The 23,725-nt window shown below is 36.2% G+C and overlaps 3 protein-coding genes across 10 annotated transcripts in view; 1 reads left to right on the top strand and 2 right to left on the bottom strand.

Annotated features, from left to right (window-relative positions):
* Window positions 1-202: 202 nt before the first annotated feature.
* Window positions 203-10,414, bottom strand: LOC306886818 (anoctamin-9-like). Its single transcript, XM_079444135.1, has 24 exons — window positions 10,165-10,414; window positions 7,485-7,541; window positions 6,987-7,118; window positions 6,742-6,887; window positions 6,590-6,639; window positions 6,166-6,224; window positions 5,971-6,056; window positions 5,752-5,886; window positions 5,541-5,634; window positions 4,962-5,022; window positions 4,791-4,873; window positions 4,596-4,700; window positions 4,352-4,516; window positions 4,235-4,271; window positions 4,041-4,152; window positions 3,905-3,962; window positions 3,663-3,760; window positions 2,447-2,643; window positions 2,091-2,243; window positions 1,852-1,999; window positions 1,595-1,708; window positions 1,380-1,473; window positions 1,145-1,257; window positions 203-1,043 (listed from the first exon to the last, which is right to left on the bottom strand). The coding sequence occupies exons 1-24, from the start codon at window positions 10,189-10,191 to the stop codon at window positions 1,001-1,003; spliced, it is 2,367 nt and encodes a 788-aa protein (XP_079300261.1). The 5' UTR covers window positions 10,192-10,414; the 3' UTR covers window positions 203-1,000.
* A 2,475-nt stretch (window positions 10,415-12,889) lies between these two features.
* Window positions 12,890-17,122, bottom strand: LOC306886591 (U5 small nuclear ribonucleoprotein TSSC4-like). Of its 5 annotated transcripts, none has more exons than XM_079443833.1 (3): window positions 15,465-15,513; window positions 15,027-15,153; window positions 13,153-14,560 (listed from the first exon to the last, which is right to left on the bottom strand). In XM_079443833.1, exon 3 carries the CDS (start codon window positions 14,481-14,483, stop codon window positions 13,560-13,562), a length of 924 nt encoding a protein of 307 aa, XP_079299959.1. In that variant the 5' UTR covers window positions 14,484-14,560; window positions 15,027-15,153; window positions 15,465-15,513; the 3' UTR covers window positions 13,153-13,559. The 5 variants fall into 5 exon arrangements, with proteins under 5 accessions (XP_079299960.1, XP_079299959.1, XP_079299962.1 ...); XM_079443836.1 differs by having other exon boundaries at window positions 13,244-14,560; window positions 15,038-15,153; window positions 15,465-15,502; XM_079443835.1 differs by lacking the exon at window positions 15,465-15,513 and adding an exon at window positions 14,767-14,785 and having other exon boundaries at window positions 13,244-14,560; window positions 15,038-15,155.
* LOC306886580 (anoctamin-5-like) overlaps window positions 16,386-23,725 on the top strand; it is a 28,428-nt gene continuing 21,088 nt past the window's right edge. The window contains exon 1 of one of the 4 annotated variants that reach the window (XM_079443792.1): window positions 16,386-16,682. In XM_079443792.1, coding sequence (XP_079299918.1) covers window positions 16,607-16,682 — 76 coding nt within the window. In that variant the 5' untranslated portion in view covers window positions 16,386-16,606. The remainder of the gene's footprint in view (window positions 16,683-23,725) is intronic. The other 3 variants (XM_079443794.1, XM_079443793.1, XM_079443791.1) reach the window with 3 other exon arrangements.

Raw genomic sequence — 23,725 nt, 5'->3', positions numbered from 1 at the left:
AGCAATACTTGGAGAAAGCAGTAGTTAAAAAAGTTGCTGTTTTATATAAAAAGAGTGAATGCATAAGTTATGCTACAAGATAAAACACAGCAGGCTCACCTTTTCCAGAACTATTATTAGAGGATACATAAAAAGCAAGATTTATTTCGATTTTAGGAAGGTTTATGAATATTTTAATACAGTAAACAACAAAAACCTTCTTCACATTCCGTTTATTATTATTTCTACTATTAAATTCTTGCAAAATTATGAAGAAACCTTAGCTTATTTTAAGAAACTGACAGAATAAGACACAACACATTGGCCAAAAGAAACTGTGATCTGTTTGTGCAATACAAGTACTCATTCTTTGTCTGAAGCAACTCAGCAGTGACACCTTAAGGAGGAAAAAATATTGACAGTTTTATTTCCACTTCAACTTCAACATTTATTTCACCCCATTACTTCATTTCTGGAACACAATTAATGAATACATCAATAAGACAATATCAAAAATACAATATTAAAATATATTTATACTTAATGAGAAGACGTTTTTTTTTAGAAAAGCCATGGATAGCATTGTAAAGAGCATATCATACACTGGCATAACTTCCCGTATTTTTCCTTTGTCACATTCAGGTCTTTGGATTTGCATAAAAAGTCAGTGAAGACAATGACGGCTTGAAGCTTTCGTACTTTTTAAAAAGTAAACACCAAAATATATAAATATATTCTGGTAAAATATATCCTGTTCTCGGCAACATAAATCATTTTGGCAACAAAATTAAGGGATACTTTTAGGCTTGTTTCATACTAAATTAAATAAAATGCAACAACTGATTTTACATTTTCACAGTTCTTTTTTTAAAAAGGCTAAAGCAAAGCTCCAATAATAGCTCTAAAAATAGTGAAGAGATACATCTCACGTATGGATACAAGCGAGATAATCATATCAAATACACAAATCTTCCTTGTGTAAAGGAAATCAGGTTTTCAAATCTCTTTGAACCTTCACTGTTCACACCTCAGTGCATCTGCTGTTATATTTTGCATTTGCTTCCCTGTTAGAGACAGAAAATCAAGAACCGTTAATAAGAGGATTTGTTGAGGCTTCAAACTGGACTCCTAAATTACTTCACAAGTCTTACTCATGTATACTTACTCAAGTTCCTTTTTCAGTCTTTTCAGTTTGTCGCCTAGCCTGTCATTCTTCACTCTGATAGGACTGTCGGGTATAAACCAGGCTGCAATAAACTTGCACATCACCACTACATGCTGAGCAGAGAGAGAAGCACAGATCTCAGACAATGTTTAACCAAAAATGAACACAGTAATGCACGATAAAAGATACATACAACAAAACATAAAATTAAGTTGAATAGCTCTAATATTTGTACCTCGAACAGAATAACAAAGGCAAAGCGAAGTGCCAGAATGAGCCAAAACTGAGAGGTGAGACTCTGGTCTTCATCACTACGGTAGTCTTTGTAACTGTAAAATACACCATACACATTAAATGCACATGAAGCATTTCCCTTATTAGCCTGTAAGAACAAACCAATAATGTTCCTCTGCATCAAACTGACATCAAAGCCAACAAAACAAGTGTCACCTGCACTGCGTAATATTATATCCATTCTCTATCAAGTGCTTGAAGTCCTCTTTGATGTTTACATTGGACATGAACGCTGTTGCCAGAGTGTTGTTGATATATCCTGTCATACAGCTGTCAGACAAAATAAATGTACTCATTACAGGAGAAATCTAGTGCCATATATGCTTAAAATCAACCATCAAACTTTTTCGCCAAGAAACTGTGGTCAGATGAAAAGGTGTGTGTGTGGGGGGTTTCTTTGGTTTACTACTCACTCCAGGGTTGTACTATTGCTGGTAGCACAAGGTCCATAATGGTAACGATACACCAGACGGGGTATGAAGTCAGAGGAAATCCCAATCACTAGTCCATTAGCGATGACAGCCATCACCCCAACAGCTTCTAATATTCTAGTCCACACACCTGCCAGAGGAGAATAAACGGCATATTGTGTTTACTAGATGCTGAAAACTGACTAACTCATCTATTCCACACAAATACAGTAGCTATTCACCGATGTCATTTGTCTTTTTTGGCACTAGGCGGCGCTCAAGGCTGACCATCTTGATGGCATCCAGTCTGATCTCAAATATGTTATTGATTAGGGCCAATAAGGGAGCCAGTGGGAACGCAGCCACAAAGATGGTGGTGAAACTGAACTGAAGAACTAATGACACAGAGAACAGTATATGTTAGTGGAAGATTTTAGCATAGGAACATTACCACAAAAAATAAAGCACGTGGGTTTACTGTAAACACAAACAAATGTCAAAATATAAACTAAAATAAATAAAAAGATGTTTTCAGTCAGTCAGCGGTACTGCAAAAACTAGTTTATACTGAAGACAGGTAACTGAGAAAGATACGAACCCATTTCCAAAAACTCATTAAACAAGCTGAAAGCATTAACATCATTCAGGTTGTAGTTTTCCATCCAGTTACGAAGCTTGCAGAGGTCACATGGGTCGAAGCTGCCCTCCTCCTCTCGACATGCCTTCCGGTAACAGTTACCACACTTTCTGCGCAACGTCTTGGCTTTCGTCCGCTTAAAAAACAACTTTAACCAGCTGCAACCACCAACAAAGAAAAAGAAACAGAGATAGAAAATAAGAGAGAAATACAAAAAGTCCAATAAATACTGTATTTTTTTTTATCTGGAAAAAATATGAAGATTTTATTTTACATTACATTTACATTGTCATTTAGCAGATGTTTTTATCCAAAGCGACTTACAAATGAGAACAATGGAAGCATTCAAACTCAACAAAAGAGCAATGATATACAAGTGCTATAACAAGTCTCAGTTAGCTTAACGCAGTACACGTAGCAAGGTTTGTTTGTTTTTTTAAATTATAGAATAAATAAAAAGAAAACAGATAGAATAGAAAAAGAATAGAGCAATATAGTGTTAGAGGCCTTTTTTGCTTTTGTTAAAGGTGCTGTATGTAAGTTTTTGACTCTGCTAAAGCATAAAAATACCATAATATATTTGCAGATATTTAAGAAACATACTAAGTTGACATACTTGTTTATCTGAAAAACAATGCTACAGTCAGTTATTTTCCTTTGAAAATGTGCATTCCGGGTCGGAATGTTGGTCTCTGTCAATTCTACATACAGCACTTTTAATTGTATGAAAAATAAAAATAAAACAAATAGAATACAAAAAGATTAGAGAAGCTAGTGTTATTTTATTTTTATTTTTAAAGAAGACAAGCAGTTAGTAAATGAATAGAATTAGAAGATAGAATAGAAGTCTAAAAGGGGCAAGTTTTTTTATAGAGAGTGCTAGAGTTAGAGGGTCAAATAAAGATGGAAGAGATTTGTTTTTGGCCAAATCTTGAAGATGGATAAGGATTCAGCTGCTCGGATTGAGTTGGGTAAGTCATTCCACCAGGACGGAACATTTAATTTAAAAGTCCATGAAAATGATTTTGTGCCTCTTTGGGATGGCACAATAAAGCCACATTCATTTCCAGAACGCAAGCTTCTAGAGGGCACATAAGTCTGAAGGAAGGAATTTAGATAGAGGCAAATTATTATCTTATTTGGTTTTAGTGCATACAGTATTTTAGAAAACACTTACGGCACTGTGAACTCAAATATGTTGTTGATTGTTTGTTTGAGCAACAGAATAACAGCCATCTGGATGAAGAGATCTGTAAGGCAGCCACTTGGATGACACTAAATCACAGAATTTTTGGTTTGCAATTAGATTTCAAGATTAGAATCACACTTTGACTAAAAGTGTCTGACAAATGCATAAATATAGCTAAATGTACATTTCGAAATATAAATGTAATATACAATAATACCGGCATGACATACCTCTTCTAGTCTCCATTTCCCAGCAATTCGAACATAGTTTCCTGGATGTCCATTGATCCTAAGTACAGCATAAAGAGATGCTTTGAATAGTCTGCAACAAGAGAAAATAACTACAAAAGCACAAACGCACAATTACCTTCCTAGAAAGAATGCCACATAAAATAGAGATGAGAAGAGAGTGAAGAACTGAAATGTGAACATCTTCACTGTGAAGCGCTTCTCTGTGGCTGCAAAAGAGCGGGGCTTTTCTGCAAATAAACAGGTATTAGTACAGGTAGTTTACCAGTATATTAATGTACTGATTTCATGCTGACAACATTTAATACTCACCAAACTCACACAGTTTGAAGGCCACAGTTTTGTTGACCTGAAAAGAAAAGAATCTATTATTTACTTCCAAGCAACTTCTTTCCTCATTGGACAGTTTATCTGCGTACCAGTACTTACCCGAGTCATGACCTGAATAGTAATGTAGTGCAGCACTGCTCCAGATAACATGGCTACTGTGGTGGAATGATCACGCAGAAAGCGCCAATCACTTTGGGACAACAACATTGCAGTTAAAACACGGCAGATGACCAGAGCGTGGGTCAGACCTATGATCACCACCAGCTGCACACAATGAAGATAAATGATTATTTGTTACATTATTTGTTTGTATGTGTAAGTAGTATACGTGAAAGTTTCTCACCACTAATGTGACCAAAAGAAGCACCACGATGCTGCGCAGGTAGGAATGTCTGAACTCTTTTGGCTTACACTTGGGGTTATTTACGATCTCCAAAATCAATTCTTCCTGTGCATAGACCAAGTTATTCGGCTCCATTAGAAGATGCACATTAGATGTGGTAAAAATGATGATGAGGAAAACAGTAATAACCCTTACCTCCTCCTCGCACCAGTCAAACACTTTCCAATTTGACACATGCAGAGCTCGATGTCTCTTCCACAGCTCCAAGAACAGGGTTGCTAATCAAACAACATCATAGTACTTCAGCATCTATGTCATTTCACACAGAAATATGGATTTCATTTTTGCTAAATGGCAAAAACTCACCCCAAATTGCCATGAACATGGCAAAAGCCACCGTCCCTTCATTGTCAAATAGTTGGCTCACCTGTTTGTAAGCATTTACCGTGTTAACACAACTAGTCAAGAACACACAGAGAAGCAGATAATAGTGCCGTTTATTTAGAATACACACTACTGTTCAAACTTCTGGGTTAGTAAGATTTCTTTTTGAAAGAAATGAACACTTTTATTCAGCAAATACTGTATAACAAAGACATTTATAATGTTACAAGATATTTCTTATTGAAATATACGCTGTTCTAGAGTAATGACTGTTGAAAATTCAGCTTTGTCGTCACAAGAAAAAAATAGATTTTTAAAATATATTAAAATAGAAAACTTGCGATATTATTTCACAGTATTAGCGTTTTAACAGTATTTTTGATCATATAAATGCAGACTTTGTAATCATAAGAGACTTCTTTCAAAAACTTTCAAAACTCTTACCAACCCCTATCTTTTAAATGATAGTGTACAATAATATTCAGCACTTTTCAACACTATTAACTGTTGTATATCATATTAAACATATTAAATTAAACAGTCACTTGTTTATTCACTGACCTTGGCGTATGTGCAGGTGTCAGACAGGTTCGACACACTGCATATTTTGTCACATCTTGGACACATGATGATGTCGGAGTCACAGACTTCATGACTAAGAATACACCACAAAACAACAAATTAAAACCAGATTAGTCTGACTGAATCTGATCTGTCATCTGTCTCTACACATCAACACTCACGTGAATCTGTTTGCTCTAAATATACTCACATGAGCGGACTTGTATTGAAGAAGGCAAGGCCATACAAGAACACAACAATACCAATAACAGCTGCAGGGACGAGCATGCGTGTGTACCAACCCAGCCACAGGTAATACAGTGCCACTTTCTCCCCAAAATAGTCCCTAAAAATTAGGTGCATACAGATAGTGTTAAAATACAATATAATCAAGGAACAGAGAACACAAGATAAAACAAGGAGAGCTTACTTGATATCAGTGACAGGCTGTTGAAAAAGCTTCATTACTGCCAACCAGCTTGCCCACTTCTTCTTTAGTTTTTTCTGCTCTTTTTTCTGAAGAGACAAATCAACAATGTTTAACAAAACCTTTTAGGATAAAAAAGCTCAGATATTTATTTTATGATTTGTTTTTGGCTACAGTGTAGATGAATACAACATTTACCTCATGCAGACAGAAGATGGACTCAAAAGCACCTTGACACAACAGGTCTCTAAGGCCCTCTTACAGAGCAAAATAGTGGATAGAGACATTGATCAAATTAGAGGGGCTCAGTCCTTGTCCCTTTTTAATATTTCTTAAGTTGAACATGAATGGGTGTATTTATATTTGAGGCCTTTTAATATGTGCTTAGGCAAATGTAAACACATTTAGATTCAATTTAGTTTTACATTACACCCAGTTTATGTATAGCTTAAAACATTCCCAAAGTTTTTGAAAGGCTTAAAAATGAAAAGAAAATCTCAAAACATTAAAAAAAACTTAATGATCCCAAAGGTAGTTTAAGTTCTTAGTTTCCGGTTCAGAATGAGACAAGACAACAATGAACTGAAAGTGAAAATGAAAGACAGAGAGAGGAAACATGTACCTCCTGATCCTATAAAGGTATTGTTCAAGACAAAGTGGACAATCCTGATTCTATGAAACATAGAAATAGAAACTCATTACAAAAGCTTTGAATGGAACAACAGATTTCAAAGGAATTTTAAGCAAAGTGAGGATGATTACTGTGACCCTCACCTGGTGCACAATGAGACAGACAAATCACACTTTTGCTCTCCACTCCAGTTACAGGAATCAGAAACCTTTAGTAAGTACTTGTACTTTGCAAAAATATCCTCAGGTGCACAGACACCGAAGAACACCTTTCCAGCATATTCAATTGTCTGTTCAAAAGAAATGAGAGCCTTAAGTAAGAAAATTTTAGCTGAAAAAATGTAACTGAAAGACACAGCACTAATGTGTGTGACGGTGACATAACATACAGTCACTTTAATGTTCTTCTGTTTCAGTTCGCAGATAAAGGCATCCTGCTTCTTAAAGATTTGGTCCTCCATGTCCTCCACTTTATCAGCCACCAGGACATAGTCATATAATCGAGGAAGGTGCAAGTTATGCTGAATGAAACAAATGGAGAAAGAACTAGGTTAAGACAGAGAGAATCTAGCTGCAGACATGCTATTTTTCTGGGAATATCAATTATCAATCAGATGACTGTATTATTGCTGACTGTTGGTTTTGTGTCAGTATTTGTGCCTGTGACTGTCACTTGGTTTTCTCAAGAAGTTCAGGTCATGCAAGGCAAGTGGTGATGTGAATGTGGCATTATGACCATAGTGTGGTAATTTATCATGTGCTTTGCATGTGTACTTATCATAACTGAACATGTGCTCATGTAGAAATATCACTGCGGTGACTGTTGTATTAAAGCCAGTTGGTCAGCAAATGCACAAAAACACATATGGCATGGTTTCTTTTCATACCTGTGATGAAAGTAAAGGCTCATTTCCATTGTCCAGCTCATACAGAGCCACATCTTCCTGCAGTACACAGGAATGACAAAGAAAAGGTAAAGAACACTTTATATACAAAACAATGCTTAATTTCAGTGTATATGTGAACTCCCTCAGTCTGAATCAGAATTCTACATCTGCTGCCACTGTTTACATACTGTAAAGGGAAATGTGCATAATGCAAACTGACATTTGTTTGTGAAGCCCGCCTCATCGCAGTTGAAATGCAAATGTCTAACCAACCCTTATGCAAGTTATTACAGCTAGACAGTAACACTTAATGACTAACCTTTATACTATAAAAAGCTAACTGACCATACTATTACAGAGGGATACAATTAAGATTTTTACTCACGTTGTTATACTCACAGTAGGCTATAATTTATAATTACACTTCTAATTAAAATAGTATAAATTAATTTTACTAGCCGTTTCAGATTTTTGGACCCAAGTGTATCGGGACTTCAATGGAGCTTGTTTACAGTCTTTCAGAAATCATGTGTTTGTGAAAAAAAATAGGGATAGGAATTATATTATAGGATCATGCGTATCATTTATAATGTCAAAGGATGCGAAACAAATCACCTAGGGCCTATGTAAAAAAACTAAATCTGAACTTTTTTCATAAAATAACTCCTTGTGGTAGCGTTTTAAAGCTTTATTTCTTCTTCCTGTTCTGTGTGTTACTTTCTGTTTGACAGAAGCCATTACTGCTGGTATGACTACAGGCCTAGGCATGCCTTTGGGTAACCTTTTATAGAACTACAATTGTCTGAGTGTGTGTTGGAAAGACAGAGCCACTGAGGAATCACTAAGTACATGGATTTTGATTCCTCACCTCTGCCTTAATCATTAACTAAAGCCACGATAATTAAAGTATGTTCTTGCTTTATGACATTTAAAAAAGGCACAGCCTCATGACAAATAACCTGTTCAACCACAACAACACTATTATTCATTCAGATTTTGCACACATTTTACGCAATACGAACATATCACTATCATTTTACTCAACACCTCACAACATCCATTAATAATGAGTCTAAAACATCTAATCCATAAAATAAATAAATAAATATAGATTTTAGCAATGAATGAGCTGTCTGAGTAAAACATGAGAGTACATAAACATCCATACAGTATGTTTATAGTCACAGCAAAGCCTCTGAAGCATACACCTGAGAGTTCAGCTACAAGATGTTCAGGTCGGGTGAGTGTTCCTCAGAAAAGGAAAATCTATATCTCCTAAATAACACTTTTGTGAAATAACTATACCACACATTTTAATAATTCAAATGAGACAGTTATTTTAAATTCCAGTCATTCACGAAGGAAAAATTATAGTCATAACAAAGGGTTTGTCTTGCTTGACAGAAGACTGTAAACAAAATGATGCACCTCCCTACTTTAAACCGTGCTTTGGGATATATTGTTATTGTAAACTGCCTCTCTATATCAGGGACAGATTATGCCGCAGAGGTGCCCTGGGGACGGATTGATTATAGGCCCCCCTCTGTTGAAATTGCGGTCATTTTTCTTAAGTTCAAATAGCAATGGATTTTATCTACACTAAGTGAAAATAGCAGTATTTTTAGCAATATGTTATTTACACTAAGTGCAAATAGCTATAGATTACATTTACACTATGTTTAAATAGCATGATTTTCTGCTATTTATACTACTTGTTGCAAAATAGTGGCAATTATCTGCACTTCACTCAGTATTGTATTACATTATAAAACAGTATGCAATAATAACGTATTTAGTGTAAATTATCATTAATATCATTAATTAATATCGTGCTTACATCGTACGCACTTCTGCACTTTGTTGTTTCTGACGAGAGAAGTCGGCAGAGAGCAGAATTCATTCAGGGAGCGAGCACTGAACAAAACAGCTGTTTCAGCGATGACTCATCTGGACGCCTCTTATTGGTCATTGTACTCATAAACTCAACAGAATCATGTGTGATTGGTTATAATGCGCAGTGCTGTAGAAAATCTCCATGCCAGTCAGCACGCAGATTTTAATTTAGCAGTTGATGATGTGCTGATCTAATCACAACAGTGTGAGGGCATAAACTGTACATTTAAAACTACTATACAGCATATTTGCTATTCTAAATAGCTCAAACTATTTAGTCAGAAAACAGCACTGGTCTTTTCTCTTCATATGAGCGATCAAAAGTCTCAAGTTGAAATGAATAAACACTTCACTTCAAGATCCATCTCGCTCCGAGGTCCCGATCTAAATCAAATGCTTCGAAACAGTGAATCATTTTGCGACTCAATGGTTTACTGATGCGGAGTTTCAAAAGCTCAGTTGATACGGCGTTCTTTGCTCGCTTTCTCTGTGCCTTATTCGTTGCTTGAATAACCGTGGAAATAAAATCATAACAAATAATAGTCCTAACTTACAATGTTTTTAATAGATCGTGGTCATGCACGTTAAATACAGTTTCTGTCGTATTAAAAACATTTCATGACATGAAAACCATTACATATTACTTGCCTAAAAATTATGTGCGTTATTAACAGATTACACTAACATGGTTACTTTAGGCTATTACCTTCCCCCTCTGCTTTTTTCACACATCACACCCTGCCTTTATATATGCACCTGCGAAACCACACACACACACACACTGTACCTCTCGATCAGTGAAGAACATCCTCATCAAAGTTCCCAAAGCAGATCAGTTAAGTTCAGGGAGACTAACGTCGGTGTCTCTTCTTTTATCCTCACATAACCGAGGAACAGCTCTTCACTAATGCGACAAATTAAAACTAACTGAGAGCGATCGAAAGCAGTGAGAACTTCCGCATTTTCATGTTTAAGAGATCCGCAAGCACGACGGTATGCTCGTGCCATTTACCTTTACAGGTGAGACCACATACGTCATCGCTCTGTTGAAGGGCGGGGCTTATTTACTGTCGATACATATCACCACTGATAACGAGATCGAAACTATGGAGCGAATTTTGTGCCAATATTTATCAAACAAATCCAGTGTTTTGCAAATAAACACAATCTGCTTTGCAAAGAAAAACTCGACTTTCAAACAAACACAAAGTGATTTTCAAATACAAAACTCTTTGAGAGAAAATGCAGAGGTATGGACAAACATATGTATTGTGTGTTACAACTGTGAGACTCATTTGCCTTTTTATGAGGAAACTTGGCTTGATTTTCTCACAAATGCATGCAGGCTGATTTTCTCTCATGTGCAATTGAGCAACTTTCTTTTCCAAAACAGCAGATGGCGCTGTTGGTCAATTTACGCTAGTCTCCCAAGACCTGAAACACCTCTTTACCTTTTCAGACCAATATGAGTGGGGAACAGGTGAGTTTCTGTCTTACTAGATCTATAATTAACCATTTAGATGTGTTCACAAAGCGACCCTACTACAGAGTCAGTGAAATTCACAACAAGTGCTGTAAAGTTGTTAACATGATTGATTAGTTCAAAAATCAGAGGTGACATGGCTAAACATTTAACTAGGCTGTCTTTCCCTATAAAATCTGATCCATTCTCAGTACCTCTTATCCTCTGTTGGAGAATATACATATATATTGATACAATTGTTCAACATTCAAAACAATGCAGGGGTATAACAATATATTGTGACACAATGTATTGTATAATGTATACATTTGTAATGCAAATGTATAATGGATAGCAACAATATTGTGTACCAAAAATGAAAGCTTAAACAATTTAATTTAGTATCAGATATAGTAATATCACCCAAGAGGTCATTAATTATTAATAAAATTAATAATTTTTTTTAAATGATGTAACTGTGCAATCATTTGTCTAAAATAATTACGTATTTCTTAGCTTAGCAAAATTATGAATATTTATTTTCTGGTGTCACTCTTGTCCTGTCAACTGGGGAGAAGGATCAAGTGATAGGATCACGCTGATATAATACTAAATTCAGCATTTTAATAAACAGTGGTTTAATAAACAGCGTGCTACACGGGTGACGACACACTCTGGACAGCGAGGACTCTTCTAAGAGTGACACAGATGACCAACGTTTGCATTTTAAAGAGCCACTAATATAATTCCTGACGGTAGCCTTTTATTCTTAATTTCATGATTTAAAATGTTGCTCGGCCATATATAAAAAGCTACAACATTTTAGTTGAATTTTTCCAAACAGGCTGTCAGAATAAAATCTGCTGGTATATTGGTTGAAATAGGAAATATCTCCTTACAGGCTACTTTTAGTTTTAAACGTTGTACAAGGCATGTATATTACTATACTATATATAAACATAAATATGATAATAAACTATGATATCCCTTATGAAAATTAATGTTGTTTTTACTATTGTAAAAGTGTGGTAACCATGTTTTTTTGCAGGTTACCATTTCAATATAGGCAGCTTTACTACAAATACCATGGTATTTATTTAGTAAAACCATGGCTAATTTTCATAAGGGATATTAATGTTTAGATTATATTTTGGTACATTTACATAGCTGAATCACAATAAAGCTCACCTGAACTTAAACTAGTTTGATTATAGTAGCCTATTTGTATAATTAGATTAGTCTACTCCTTTCAGTACATTGTCTAGGTGTAGTTTTATACTTGTTTAAACTTTTACCGCAGAGGTAGCCTACAACATTTCTCTCCACTGTAGGCTATGTTTCAACATATATACTGTAGAAGAAAGACAAATCTTACTTGACCTAACGTAAAAATAAAATTCAAAATGCTTTCATTTTTTGGTACACAATATTGTCGCTATCCACTATACATTTGCATTTTAGTATTACAATATATTGTTATACCCCTGCATTGTTTTGAATGTTGAACAATTGTATCAATATATATGTATATTCTCCAACAGAGGATAAGAGGTACTGAGAATGGATCAGATTTTATAGGGAAAGACAGCCTAGTTAAATGTTTAGCCATGTCACCTCTGATTTTTGAACTAATCAATCATGTTAACAACTTTACAGCACTTGTTGTGAATTTCACTGACTCTGTAGTAGGGTCGCTTTGTGAACACATCTAAATGGTTAATTATAGATCTAGTAAGACAGAAACTCACCTGTTCCCCACTCATATTGGTCTGAAAAGGTAAAGAGGTGTATCGGTCTTGGGAGACTAGCGTAAATTGACCAACAGCGCCATCTGCTGTTTTGGAAAAGAAAGTTGCTCAATTGCACATGTGAGAAAATCAGCCTGCATGCATTTGTGAGAAAATCAAGCCAAGTTTCCTCATAAAAAGGCAAATGAGTCTCACAGTTGTAACACACAATACATATATTTGTCCATACCTCTGCATTTTCTCTCAAAGAGTTTTGTATTTGAAAATCACATTGCGTTTGTTTGAAAGTCGAGTTTTTCTTTGCAAAGCAGATTGTGTTTATTTGCAAAACACTGGATTTGTTTGATAAATATTGGCACAAAATTCGCTCCATACGAAACTCAACTCCGCCTTCTCCTTCAAGCAGTTCACACTACACAGAGGTTACTGCCTACATTTAGCTCTGAATGTGAACAGGTGGTGGTTAGTTGTCACTCCTCTGTATTTTCAAAATTATATCAAACTCAATGCCCATGGTCGTTGTAGCCTTGCTACTGTACCAGAAGAGGAATTTCTCTCCTAATTTGCATTGTTCATGTTTAATCAACACGTGGCCATGCAAAACATTGAGCTTTACATTTTACACCAACATTAAGACAAATCGCACTTGTTAAATGTGATCTCAAAGTATATAACTGAGGCAAATTTATTCATGAGTAGTCATAAAAAAAATCGATACAGTACCTCAGAATAATTGTACACACACTAAAACACTGATAGGCTGCAGACAGGTTTTCAATCTATAGTTATGTGGGTTATTTTGTTTCACTATCCTTTGAGCCTGTACAGTCTGTACAGTATGACAGCAAGAGCTTTTCATGGGTTATACAACAAAAACTAAGATGCGTGGAAAGTCAAACAACTTTATACAAAATAGCATGTTTGAAAAACAAACATTAAAACAGTAGTTTTAAGTATTTATGTTCAAAGTGCTCACTCTGTGCCACCTTCATCATCTTCAAGTGTTTTACGGAAGTGTTTGCGATTTACTTTCTTGCTACTGTTGAAGATAACATTGGACACCTTTTTGTCTTCCCGCTCTTTTTCAGTCCCCCACTTTCTTTTTTTCCCTTTATTCTCCCTTGAGCTGAAGCGGTGATGAAGAGAACCATCCTCTCTTTCATCTGTCTCTTGTCTGTCATTCAAGTGTTGAAGTTCAACTTCTTCCTTCTTAGCATGATCAAGTTTGCTCCCACTCTGATCTTTAATCTTGGGTTTAGTGAACACAATCTTGTTCTCACTGGTGCTGCCATGATCCTGGTTGAAAGCTGGAGTGAAAGTCTCAAGCACATCTTTCTGAGACCTCCTGCTGTCTTGAAGTTCTCGTACAAACTGATGAGCGATCTGACTATTCTTTGTATCGCTGGTGTCAGCAGTATCTTCAAGACTGTAGTGGGTCCAGCGCTCAGGGCGTGCAAGGTAGTCTGGGAGTTTTTTGACTGGAGGTTGTTTTTTGATTGTCTCTTGGCCAACACACTTACTTAGAGCTTCCTGTGGAGGTGATGGTGGAGCAGGACGGGCAAACGTACCATCAAGGATGTTGTCTTCGCCAAGATCTTTAGATGTGAGCTTTGCAGCACTATCCAACTGTGCAAAGATGTCCCTGCTCCGATCACAGAAACCAGAGCTCCCACCTGTCAGTCTGAAGGTGGGATTATCCTGAGGAACAGACTGGACATGCTGCAGAGTCTCGTCTTCATCCTCTGAGGATGATGACAAGTGCTCAACCTTTCTGCTGAAATGCTCAGTGGGCTCATCAGAGTCAGAGTCACTCAGACAAAGATCATCTGGGAGTTCAATTGCATCTCTATTAGACAGACTGTTGGCATCCTTTTCTTTGCGGTTTGAGTCACTCATTGTGCTGCTACTCTGGGGTTAGGTCAAGTGATACAATTAGAAGCTGGATATTTGTGCTGAGAGATCTTCTGAAAGATCTGAAGATAAAAGAAATGAAGAAATATTTACTTAGTGATGCACTAAACCAGAATCTCCTGACAGAGTTTCTCTGAGAGTAACAAAGTAAATGTAAAGTATTGAGACTAGTGCTAATAAACTAAATCAAATGGTGAATCTTGAACTTTATTTTTTTACCAACTCATGAAAGATAAACTGACAAATGGAGAAAAAACTACTCGCTCACCAAATGGATCTTGAGACACCTGTAAGAACCAGATAAAAAAAAAAACAGGCAGTGAGATCTTCACTTAGTAAATAAACAATTACATTACATGTATTCAGCACAGGTATTCCATTACATTAATAATATTTAAAATACATATTTTTCAGATCTTGTGACGCTGTGGTTCTTTAATATGAAGCCGTTTGTATGTTTCATAATGGCAATACTCTGAAGAAAGCAGAGGATTTGCTAAACAGATGGAACGACGCATGGGTGCATGCAGGTATCTTACTGGGCTTGAGGACTCACAGGTACTGCGAGCTGGACATTTTAGCTAAAATCACTGAGTCCAGGGCACGGATCAACGTTATGGCCATAGAGCTTCGTTTTGAGGCTGTCCACTTCTTCCTATGTAAGCGTGTACGAAACAGATCAGCATATCTTTATATGTCCGTTTATTAACTTAAAGAAATTAGCAAAACAGAGGCGAAATGAATGACTAAATTAATCATTACTTTACATTAATCTGATCACGCATGTTAAAACAGCTAACGCAGCTAATCCGCCTAGCTGTGATTATTAACGTGATAAAGAACTCAAAACGCCCTTAGACCCAACAGAATTTACGACAACAAAATGATCTAAATACAGCATCTATATTTTGAAGATTATTCAGTTATTTGACTCGTATCTGACTGTTCACATAAGCAATAGCATACCTTTAGCTGTAGTGAATGCGCATGCTACACGAAGAGGTGCTTTGTGGGTAATGTAGTTTACCTTCAAGAAGAAAAACAGCTGTGTCGCTCACTTCTTCTCAAATATAAGATAAAGTCAGTTACGTTTAAACATATAAATCTATATAATACAAATATGTGAGTTTATATAAGATATTATTAAATATTAAAATAATATTGAATAAATATTTAAATGATTGAAACGCCGAAATGTAATATAATAAATTAATGTTGTGATGTTTAATGTGAAAACAAATGTGCTTAATTTTATCAAGGTGTCGTAATAAAAAATATTTTCACCATGTTTATTAATTTAACCTAAACTTATAAATAAAGGTGGTGCGTAATGACTGGTATGAAATTATTGACAATTTCATATTCATTTCGTATATTAAGTGTACAGTTCTTAAAAGAACCATTTGTTTCTTAGTATGAAGAACATTTTAAAACATCTAAATACTTTTTACCACTTTGAAGAATCTTTTGTGGGTTGGAAAAGTTCCATGTATGTGAAATATTCTTTATGGAACCATAGATGGCAAAAACTTTTAGAACATTTCTGAATACCCTTTTAAGTCCACTTTACAGGTACTATTCGCTATCTGCTCAATGACCAGCAGAGGGAGCAAATGCTCTAAGAACGTGCGACTTGACCCGGTGTGCTTTCATTAAAAATGAATGGAGGTAATGAATGTATAGGATTGCATATAGTAAGAATCATAATCTCAAATCTGCTTTACAGGACAAACATGACAAACAGAGGTGTATACTTTTACAGATAAATTTTAAATTTAATCAAACATATGTACCGTGTCTTAACAGAGAGACAGGAAATAAAGAACGTGACCCTAGAGCCCCGTAATACTTTTCACAAATTGCATGTCAGTATGCCGACGGAAAGCCACTCCCCTTTAAGACATCATCACCATCTCCTCTCCTCTCCTCAGCTCGCTGCTGCTGCTGCTCCTCTATTAATTGATGTTATGGAGAAGAAAGCGAGCGAGGGATTCACAGTTTAGCCACTGCATTCTCCCTACTACTATCCTAAAGCTTGAAGGAGAAAATCCCGTTCGGCAGATTTTTTTTAATTGTCCCGTGGGAGAAAAGAAACGCACAAACTTAACATGAAGAGGATAACGGGGAAGACGAAAGAAGCCACTTTGATAGAAATGTCCAACACGCTTGACTCTCAAACTGAAGGTAAGAAAACTGCTACAACAGATGTGTAACAATAATATGCCTTATTATTCAGTGTCATAATGAGAAGGTCAGTCTCATGGGAGTTGTTGTCAGCGTAAAAGAAAGCGAAATAAATAACCTCCGCGTTTAATCGACTGATCAGCGCAGAATCAAAGAACGATGAAAAAAGAAACACTAATACATGTTCGCCATAACAAAATAAAGAAGCATAAACAAAGTACATGTATTCAGATGAGCGGTTTTGAGCTAAAATTAAAATAGCCTAAGTTCCTGAAATGACAAGGCATGGAAAAGTTGCGGTCTACACCCAGAGACTGTTGTTACCTGGCACTGAGCTGTATCCTGCATTACGAAAGCGTGCTTTAACAGGGTTTAAATCCGCTTGGTGTTCATTTACCTGCATGAATATATTTTATATTAAATTCATCGTATTTTAGTGTGCGTATCTTTGTATGAATAGCAGTTTTAGGAGCAGTTTGGACCACCCCTTTAATTAGTTTTCGCGTTACTCTGTCTGCCACATGGCTTGGCCTCAGTCCCAGTTTAACGTGAGAATCAAACAGTCCTTGTGTTGAATCAGTTAAATGTCTGGTGTCGTTGTGACTCATTCTGAGTTCATTCAGTTCCACTGCACACAGGGCATTATTAGACTAGAAAACATAAGGCTCCTCCTTTAAGAATGTGATATAAAAAATGAAGCAAATAGTCTTTGTATCAGTCTAGTATTGAATAGTGTAATGTAGTGTACTCGATTTTGTAGTATTGCATCAAACAAATAGCAAAATCCTTATTTTATCTGGAATGATACCCAGTAGGCTTTGCAATAGAGGACCTTGAGGGGCCCTTGACACGGGGCCTGGGAAAACGTTCCTGGTTTTCCCCCACGACAACTAAATAGAGTATTATCTGAACAGAATATCCTGCACTGGTGGTTTAGCCCAGGGATGTGACAGATGTGTCATGCAACAGTGTAGTTTGATCCCACTCGATATTACTCAGCTTGTTTTTTTAATAATGTAAAATGGATTATTGAGCTGAGCAGAGCTGAAATGAATCAGTCCTGGGTCTGGTGCTTGGTTCCTGTCACCCTGAGGCTTTTTGTTGCACAGGTTGAGAAATGGTTGTTAAAGCATTAAGGTCTGAGGGAGACTTTATTAAGTGTGTGGCATGTAGGTGTATGTTTATGTCCACGACTTGTGTTCACATAGGTGTGTGGGTTTGTATGCCCAAGTGACTTATTATTATTATTTTGCTCTGCTGTTCTTCTGACTGATGCCGGGGATTGCCTGTGTCATGAATGTGTTTTCTGTAGGAGGGAAAGGAAAGAGAAAAACTAGAATGTAAGGAAAGCGGCTTTTTCGTTTGGAAATCATCTAAATTATATCTCAGGGGAACCCCAGTCTAATCCCTCCTGCTTTGCCTGTCACTGCCACTGTTTAATCTTTGTACTGATCATAGGTGATTTACTGGATAGTAATTTGATTATGCTTCCCGGCTGGGACTGTGGCACTGCACTGCCATGGCTCAAATTATGCCTGTGATGTGTGATTGAAAAAAACAGAGGGATTTACTGTGACAATTTTGTACAAATATAAATTTTACTGGCACTGTATTTCATTAATATACAAAAATAATTTGCACTGAAATGCCTTGAAACTCCAAGTTAGTTATTTTAATTTGAAAAGTTTTATATCACTGCTACAAGCTACAAGCACACTACAATCACAGCTAAATGCGCACTACAAGATTTGTGAGTTTAATATAAGTTTGATTTATAGGTGCTTAATTCACAGTAAAATGAACAAGAGCAGCAGAGCTTAGCCTAAACTACATTTAAGCAGCTCTAAAACAGTTTTAACTTCTCTTAAGAGATTCAACCTAAAACCCACAGCTAAGGTAATGGTCAGCTCATTATAGCTGCTCAACAGTGTCCATATTGTACATTATTTCATTTTAGCTGTAAAGCTTCCTGTTGTGGAAGTAACTGAAGCATGGTAGTATATTACTTTTCATAATCATTGTTATTGCAGCATGCATATCATGACTATGCATCAGTGTAATTATGTTTAGTTTTAGATAGTCATTTTATAACTATATTACACTTTTCAGATATGCTAAAACAATTAAATCCAATTATATTTTTGTAAACATTGAGTTGGATGGTTAATCTGTCTCATGTGGTTCAATAGAGGTTGCTGGACCATTTTTAGTTTTCCTAACGTTCTTTGAGTGATTAAAGGGGTCATATGATGCGATTTCAAGTTTTCCTTTCTCTTTGGGGTGTTACAAGCTGATTGTGCATAGATAAGATCCCTGAAATTGCAAAGACTAAAGTCTCAAAACCAAAGAGATATTCTTTATCAAAGTTAAGACTCTGCCATGCCCCCTAAAACGGCTCATTCAAACACGCCCCCACATGTCTACGTCACGATGTGGAAATATTTGCGTAATACCGTCCCAAATGTTCAAGCAAAGAAAGAAGGCGTGGCTTCAGTAACCGCAGTAGTGTTGATGCAGCCATGTCAGGGAGACGCTGTGTGTTTCTGTGCAAAATTCAGAATTCTCCCTGTAATTCTGGCTTTGCTATGACAATCTGGGCTTCTCAATCAGCTACTGTAAGTATGTTTTGTTATTAGTTTAAGTATTTGCTATTGACTGTTCAAATGGGGAGTTTTGCACGTCGCGTGTGTGTGTGTGTGCACACATGTGAGAGAGAGAGAGAGAGAGAGAGAGAGAGACAGGGTCACATCACAGTGGAGTCAGCTTTCTTAATCGCAGCTTGTGTGCAAACACATACGAGCTTCATCACTCTGTTCATGACTCTGTTCCCCTCTCGGGCTTGAACTGATGGTAAAACTAAGGACATTAATAACTGTCTTTACTTTTATTTTGAAAGCTTAAGCTCGCGATTATGGAAAGAAGCGCTACATTTCTGAAGAGTGCTTGCGGTATTCGGCCAATCACAATACACTGTGCCAGTTGGCCAATCAGAGGAGACTGCGCTTGTTGGAAGGAGGGACTTTGTAGAAAACTAAGCGTTTGAGAGAGGCGGGGCATAGAGGACCTACAATAATGTACATTATTTGAAAAATAATGTTTTTTGAACATTAAAGCATGTCAACATATTCTGTTACACCAAATACACCAAATAAGTATCTTTAAAAAAAGCATCATATGACCCTTTTAAAGGGATACTCCACCCCAAAATGAAAATTTTGTCATTAATCACTTACCCCCATGTCATTCCAAACCCGTAAAAGCTTTGTTCGTCTTCAGAACACAAATTAAGATATTTCAGATGAAAACCGGGAGGCTTGTGAATGTCCCATTGACTGCCAAGTAAATTACACCGTAAAGGTCCAGAAAAGTATGAAAAACATCACCAAAATACTTCATCTGCCATCAGTGGTTCAACTGTAACATTATGAAATGACGAGAATACTTTTTGTATGGAAATAAAACAAAAATAATAACTTTATTCAACAATTCGGCACCGTAACTTCACCGTAGTGGCATTTTGGAGAATATTGCTGCACGCAAAATGCATACGTTCTTCCGTGTCAGCCGTGACATAGGGATGCACTGTTTGCATTCAAATCAAAGCGTAAATCCATGTAGAAAACGTATCCTTGTGTCACGGCTAACACGGAAGAGCATACACATTTTATTCACTAAAATAAATTTAATCTTAACATATCCAAAAACTCGCTCGCTCTGCTGTTATTTAATATTTTAAATGCACTAGAATTTTTGAATGGTAGCTACATGGAGACATGTTTTTAATGAAAATATTCATATTAATCAAGGATTTATTTACTTTTAATTCACCTTTAATTCACACTTAATTCACCCTCATTAAACAAGAAAAAGAGTGCACCTGCGCCTTACGCTTTAGACCATCCGCTTAGATCGTTAAAATAGGGCCCTATGTATTAGTATTGTATTAGTATTTTTTTTTTTTTTTTTTACAAAATGTATATAGGCAATATTTCAAATGGATGTTTAAACCTCAATATCTCAGCTCGGGATGGTCTGAAACTAAAAAAAAAAATATCTCGAGCTTATTTCATTGTACATGTATGACTTAGAATTTAAGTCCAATATAAATATATGTACACTATATTTACCAAGGTAAAGACTTAGGGTTGAGACAATGTTTCCATTGTAAATTGACTCTACATTTGGAAACCTGAGCTAAATCTTTATCTTCATTTGACCTTAAATTTTAAGTCTAAATGTTTACATATCATGTACCTTGTAATATGATCTAGTGACAAGTAAAAAAGCTCAAAGCTGAGATATGGAGGTTGCTGATAGCGTCTGTTTAACCAAAATTTGTTGTGGACCATAACAAAGACAGCTACTGTGGTTAAACAAAATAAAAAAAATGGTGGTTTATAATACAGTTATGTAGAGGTAATTAATTACTCAAACAAAATTAGGAACAAATGGTCAAGCAACCTTAATTGGACAACTTGAGATTAATCAAAGTCCAACTGAATGTTCACAAAAAGATTTAGATTTAATTATTTAAAAAACTAGAAAAATTAAAAATGGTCAAGCAACCAACTTTATGATTTTTGAGATGAGATGGGCTGACCGACTTCAGTTGAACTTGTATAGCATTTTTCACAGTGCGTAATGTTTCAAAACAGCATTATGGAAATCATCCCTTAGAGAGTTAACCGAAGGACACAGACAAAATTGAGAGGAAAAAAAACAGCGTCCCCTGGCAAGGCACACATTACAATTGTTAGTCCAATTAGATCATAAAAATGCCATTATTGAAGCTGATTTTGAAGTTTATCATTCTAAGCTCTCATCATCAGAAAGTAATTTAGTCGGTGCAAATTTTTGTTATTTCTGTCCTGCGGAAAAACATTTATTGACTCTTTTGCTTTTCAAAGGGGCTGCATAATATAGTGTCTGACAGTGTGAATCGGTCCGCTGTCTCTTCTGTGTTTATCAGTGCATTGTCACCATGGGCTGCCGCACAGAAGACAGAGTCTCTTATCAAGGCAGACCTCATGGTATCCTCTTAAGAGAGTGCAACATTGACACCCATGTGCACCCTGAATAGATTTCAGAGTCCTCCCTGTTACACCATGCCTGCTGTGTTTGTTTTTATGTGTTTGCATGTGTGGTTTCCTTCCGTTGATCTCTCTTGTAAGGTGATAGAGGTGAATTTAGTAACTTTACTAAAATGTTTCCAGAGTTCAATTGAAATAAAATGAAATTACCAATTTATTTTCTCAAAAGAACATATCTGAATTAAATCTGTTTAATTGTCGCACCACTTGCAGACAACAGCCAACAAGTGAGTCTACACTTGTCGGTAACTGGGAGAAAGTGAGAAAGAGAGTGAGTGTTGTTGCTATGGTAACAGGCTCTTTAATTTAGTTTTCTCTTTGATAGCCATACTGTATGAACAAGTAGTTGACCCAGTAAAAGTCATAAATATACTCTTAAAGGGATCATTCTGTTTTAAGGAAACCATTTTTAAAATAATCATGACTCTTGAGCATCAACAGATTGATAAGAAAATGAAGCATTCTACATATTTAATATAGAAAAATGCAAGCTACAGGGTTTTCCTTCAGTAGTTTGTCAGTCTGTATGAATATTTATGCATTGGTTTGTGTGTATGTGACTCAGAGGTGTTTGTTTCTGTGTTAGGTTATGAATATATTTATCAGTAAATTTATTTACAGTCCCGCTCCCGACCTCACAGTGTAGTTATTGTTTGATTTGCTACATAAGACTTTGGTGGAGATGAAAGTCCTCAATTCCTCAGAGACGCAATTGCATCCTGTTGATAAAGAGTTATAAAAAGTTCCTATGTTATTGTACAGCTTTTTCAAAAGACTTTGTGCTGGACACAAGATGTGGTTAAGAATTGTGGTTTCGTTGCTGTTAATGTGGAATAGCTATTCTTTGGCATTTCCTAACACTCTTTTATTGTTGAGAGTTATGTGTTTTGTCATGCATTAAAGAGTGCAATGATGTAAGCCGATAAAAATTCAGTTCACTATATATTCCTACTATGGTGAGTCATGTGATATGTTAGGAATTGTGAATATATTTTCAGCCCATCTGCTGAACAAACTCAGCCCATCTCAGTCAATCTGCTGAACCAAAAAAAATGGATTCAGTGAAACTGTTGATGTGTTTATAGGAAATTACTGTGGGGGCCGCAGGTTTGTATTCAGACAGGTTTTATCAACACTACTGCTGCTTTTTCCCTCTCTGCTTCAAAGTATTACACAAAGGTGCCATTATCAAAGCTTTGTATCCCAGCAGGCCTAATCATCACCCATAATAGCATGATCAGAGGAAGCCTGCGAGACCACAGCACCTGTTGGCTTTGCTCAGAGCAAATATTGGTCTTCTCATAGAATGGAAACGATAGAGAACAGACCTAATTTACCAATGCACATTTTTGTGATTTTGGTAATGACCAAAAATCTGTATTACTTTTTTTTTTTTTAAGGATTGTGATGGTTTGACGGTTTATGAATCTGAATGCATGAGTTAGTTGCAGAACCACTACAATCACTATCCAAAAAAAAAGATAAGTAGATTAGATTGTAGAATTTCACAATTTCTGACTTTAACTTTGTGAAACTTTACGTACTACATAAAACACATCTGCACCATAGGCGTAGCTTGACGTTTGGGGTGGGGGTAAACCAAGCCAGTCGATTTGGTCAGTCAAACTTATAAATATATTTGAGCATTTCTGTAGTAAATGTACAAATTCACACTCTGTGTACCTTTTAAGTGGTTTTACGATTGCATAGAGCAGCAGCAAGCGAGTGAGGTTGTCATGCAACCAGATACATTGCATGCAAAAAAATTGTAAAGGTTGCAGCTGTCTAATTTGCTGTGCTAGCAATAAACACGTTGAATAGAATGCGCTATAAACATGTTTGTCAACAGAATCGCAAAGTAGACTTTAAGCAAATCAACGAGTGAATACTCACTGCTTTAAAACAAATATCTGTTGACTTGATTCAAATTAAATGTGCAAAAGCAGGCAAACA

This window comes from Barbus barbus (assembly GCF_936440315.1).
Source record: "Barbus barbus genome assembly, chromosome: 2".
NCBI classification, from domain to species: domain Eukaryota; kingdom Metazoa; phylum Chordata; class Actinopteri; order Cypriniformes; family Cyprinidae; genus Barbus; species Barbus barbus.
Note: the sequence above shows the minus strand (reverse complement) of the source record. Positions and strands in the feature narration are given on the sequence as shown.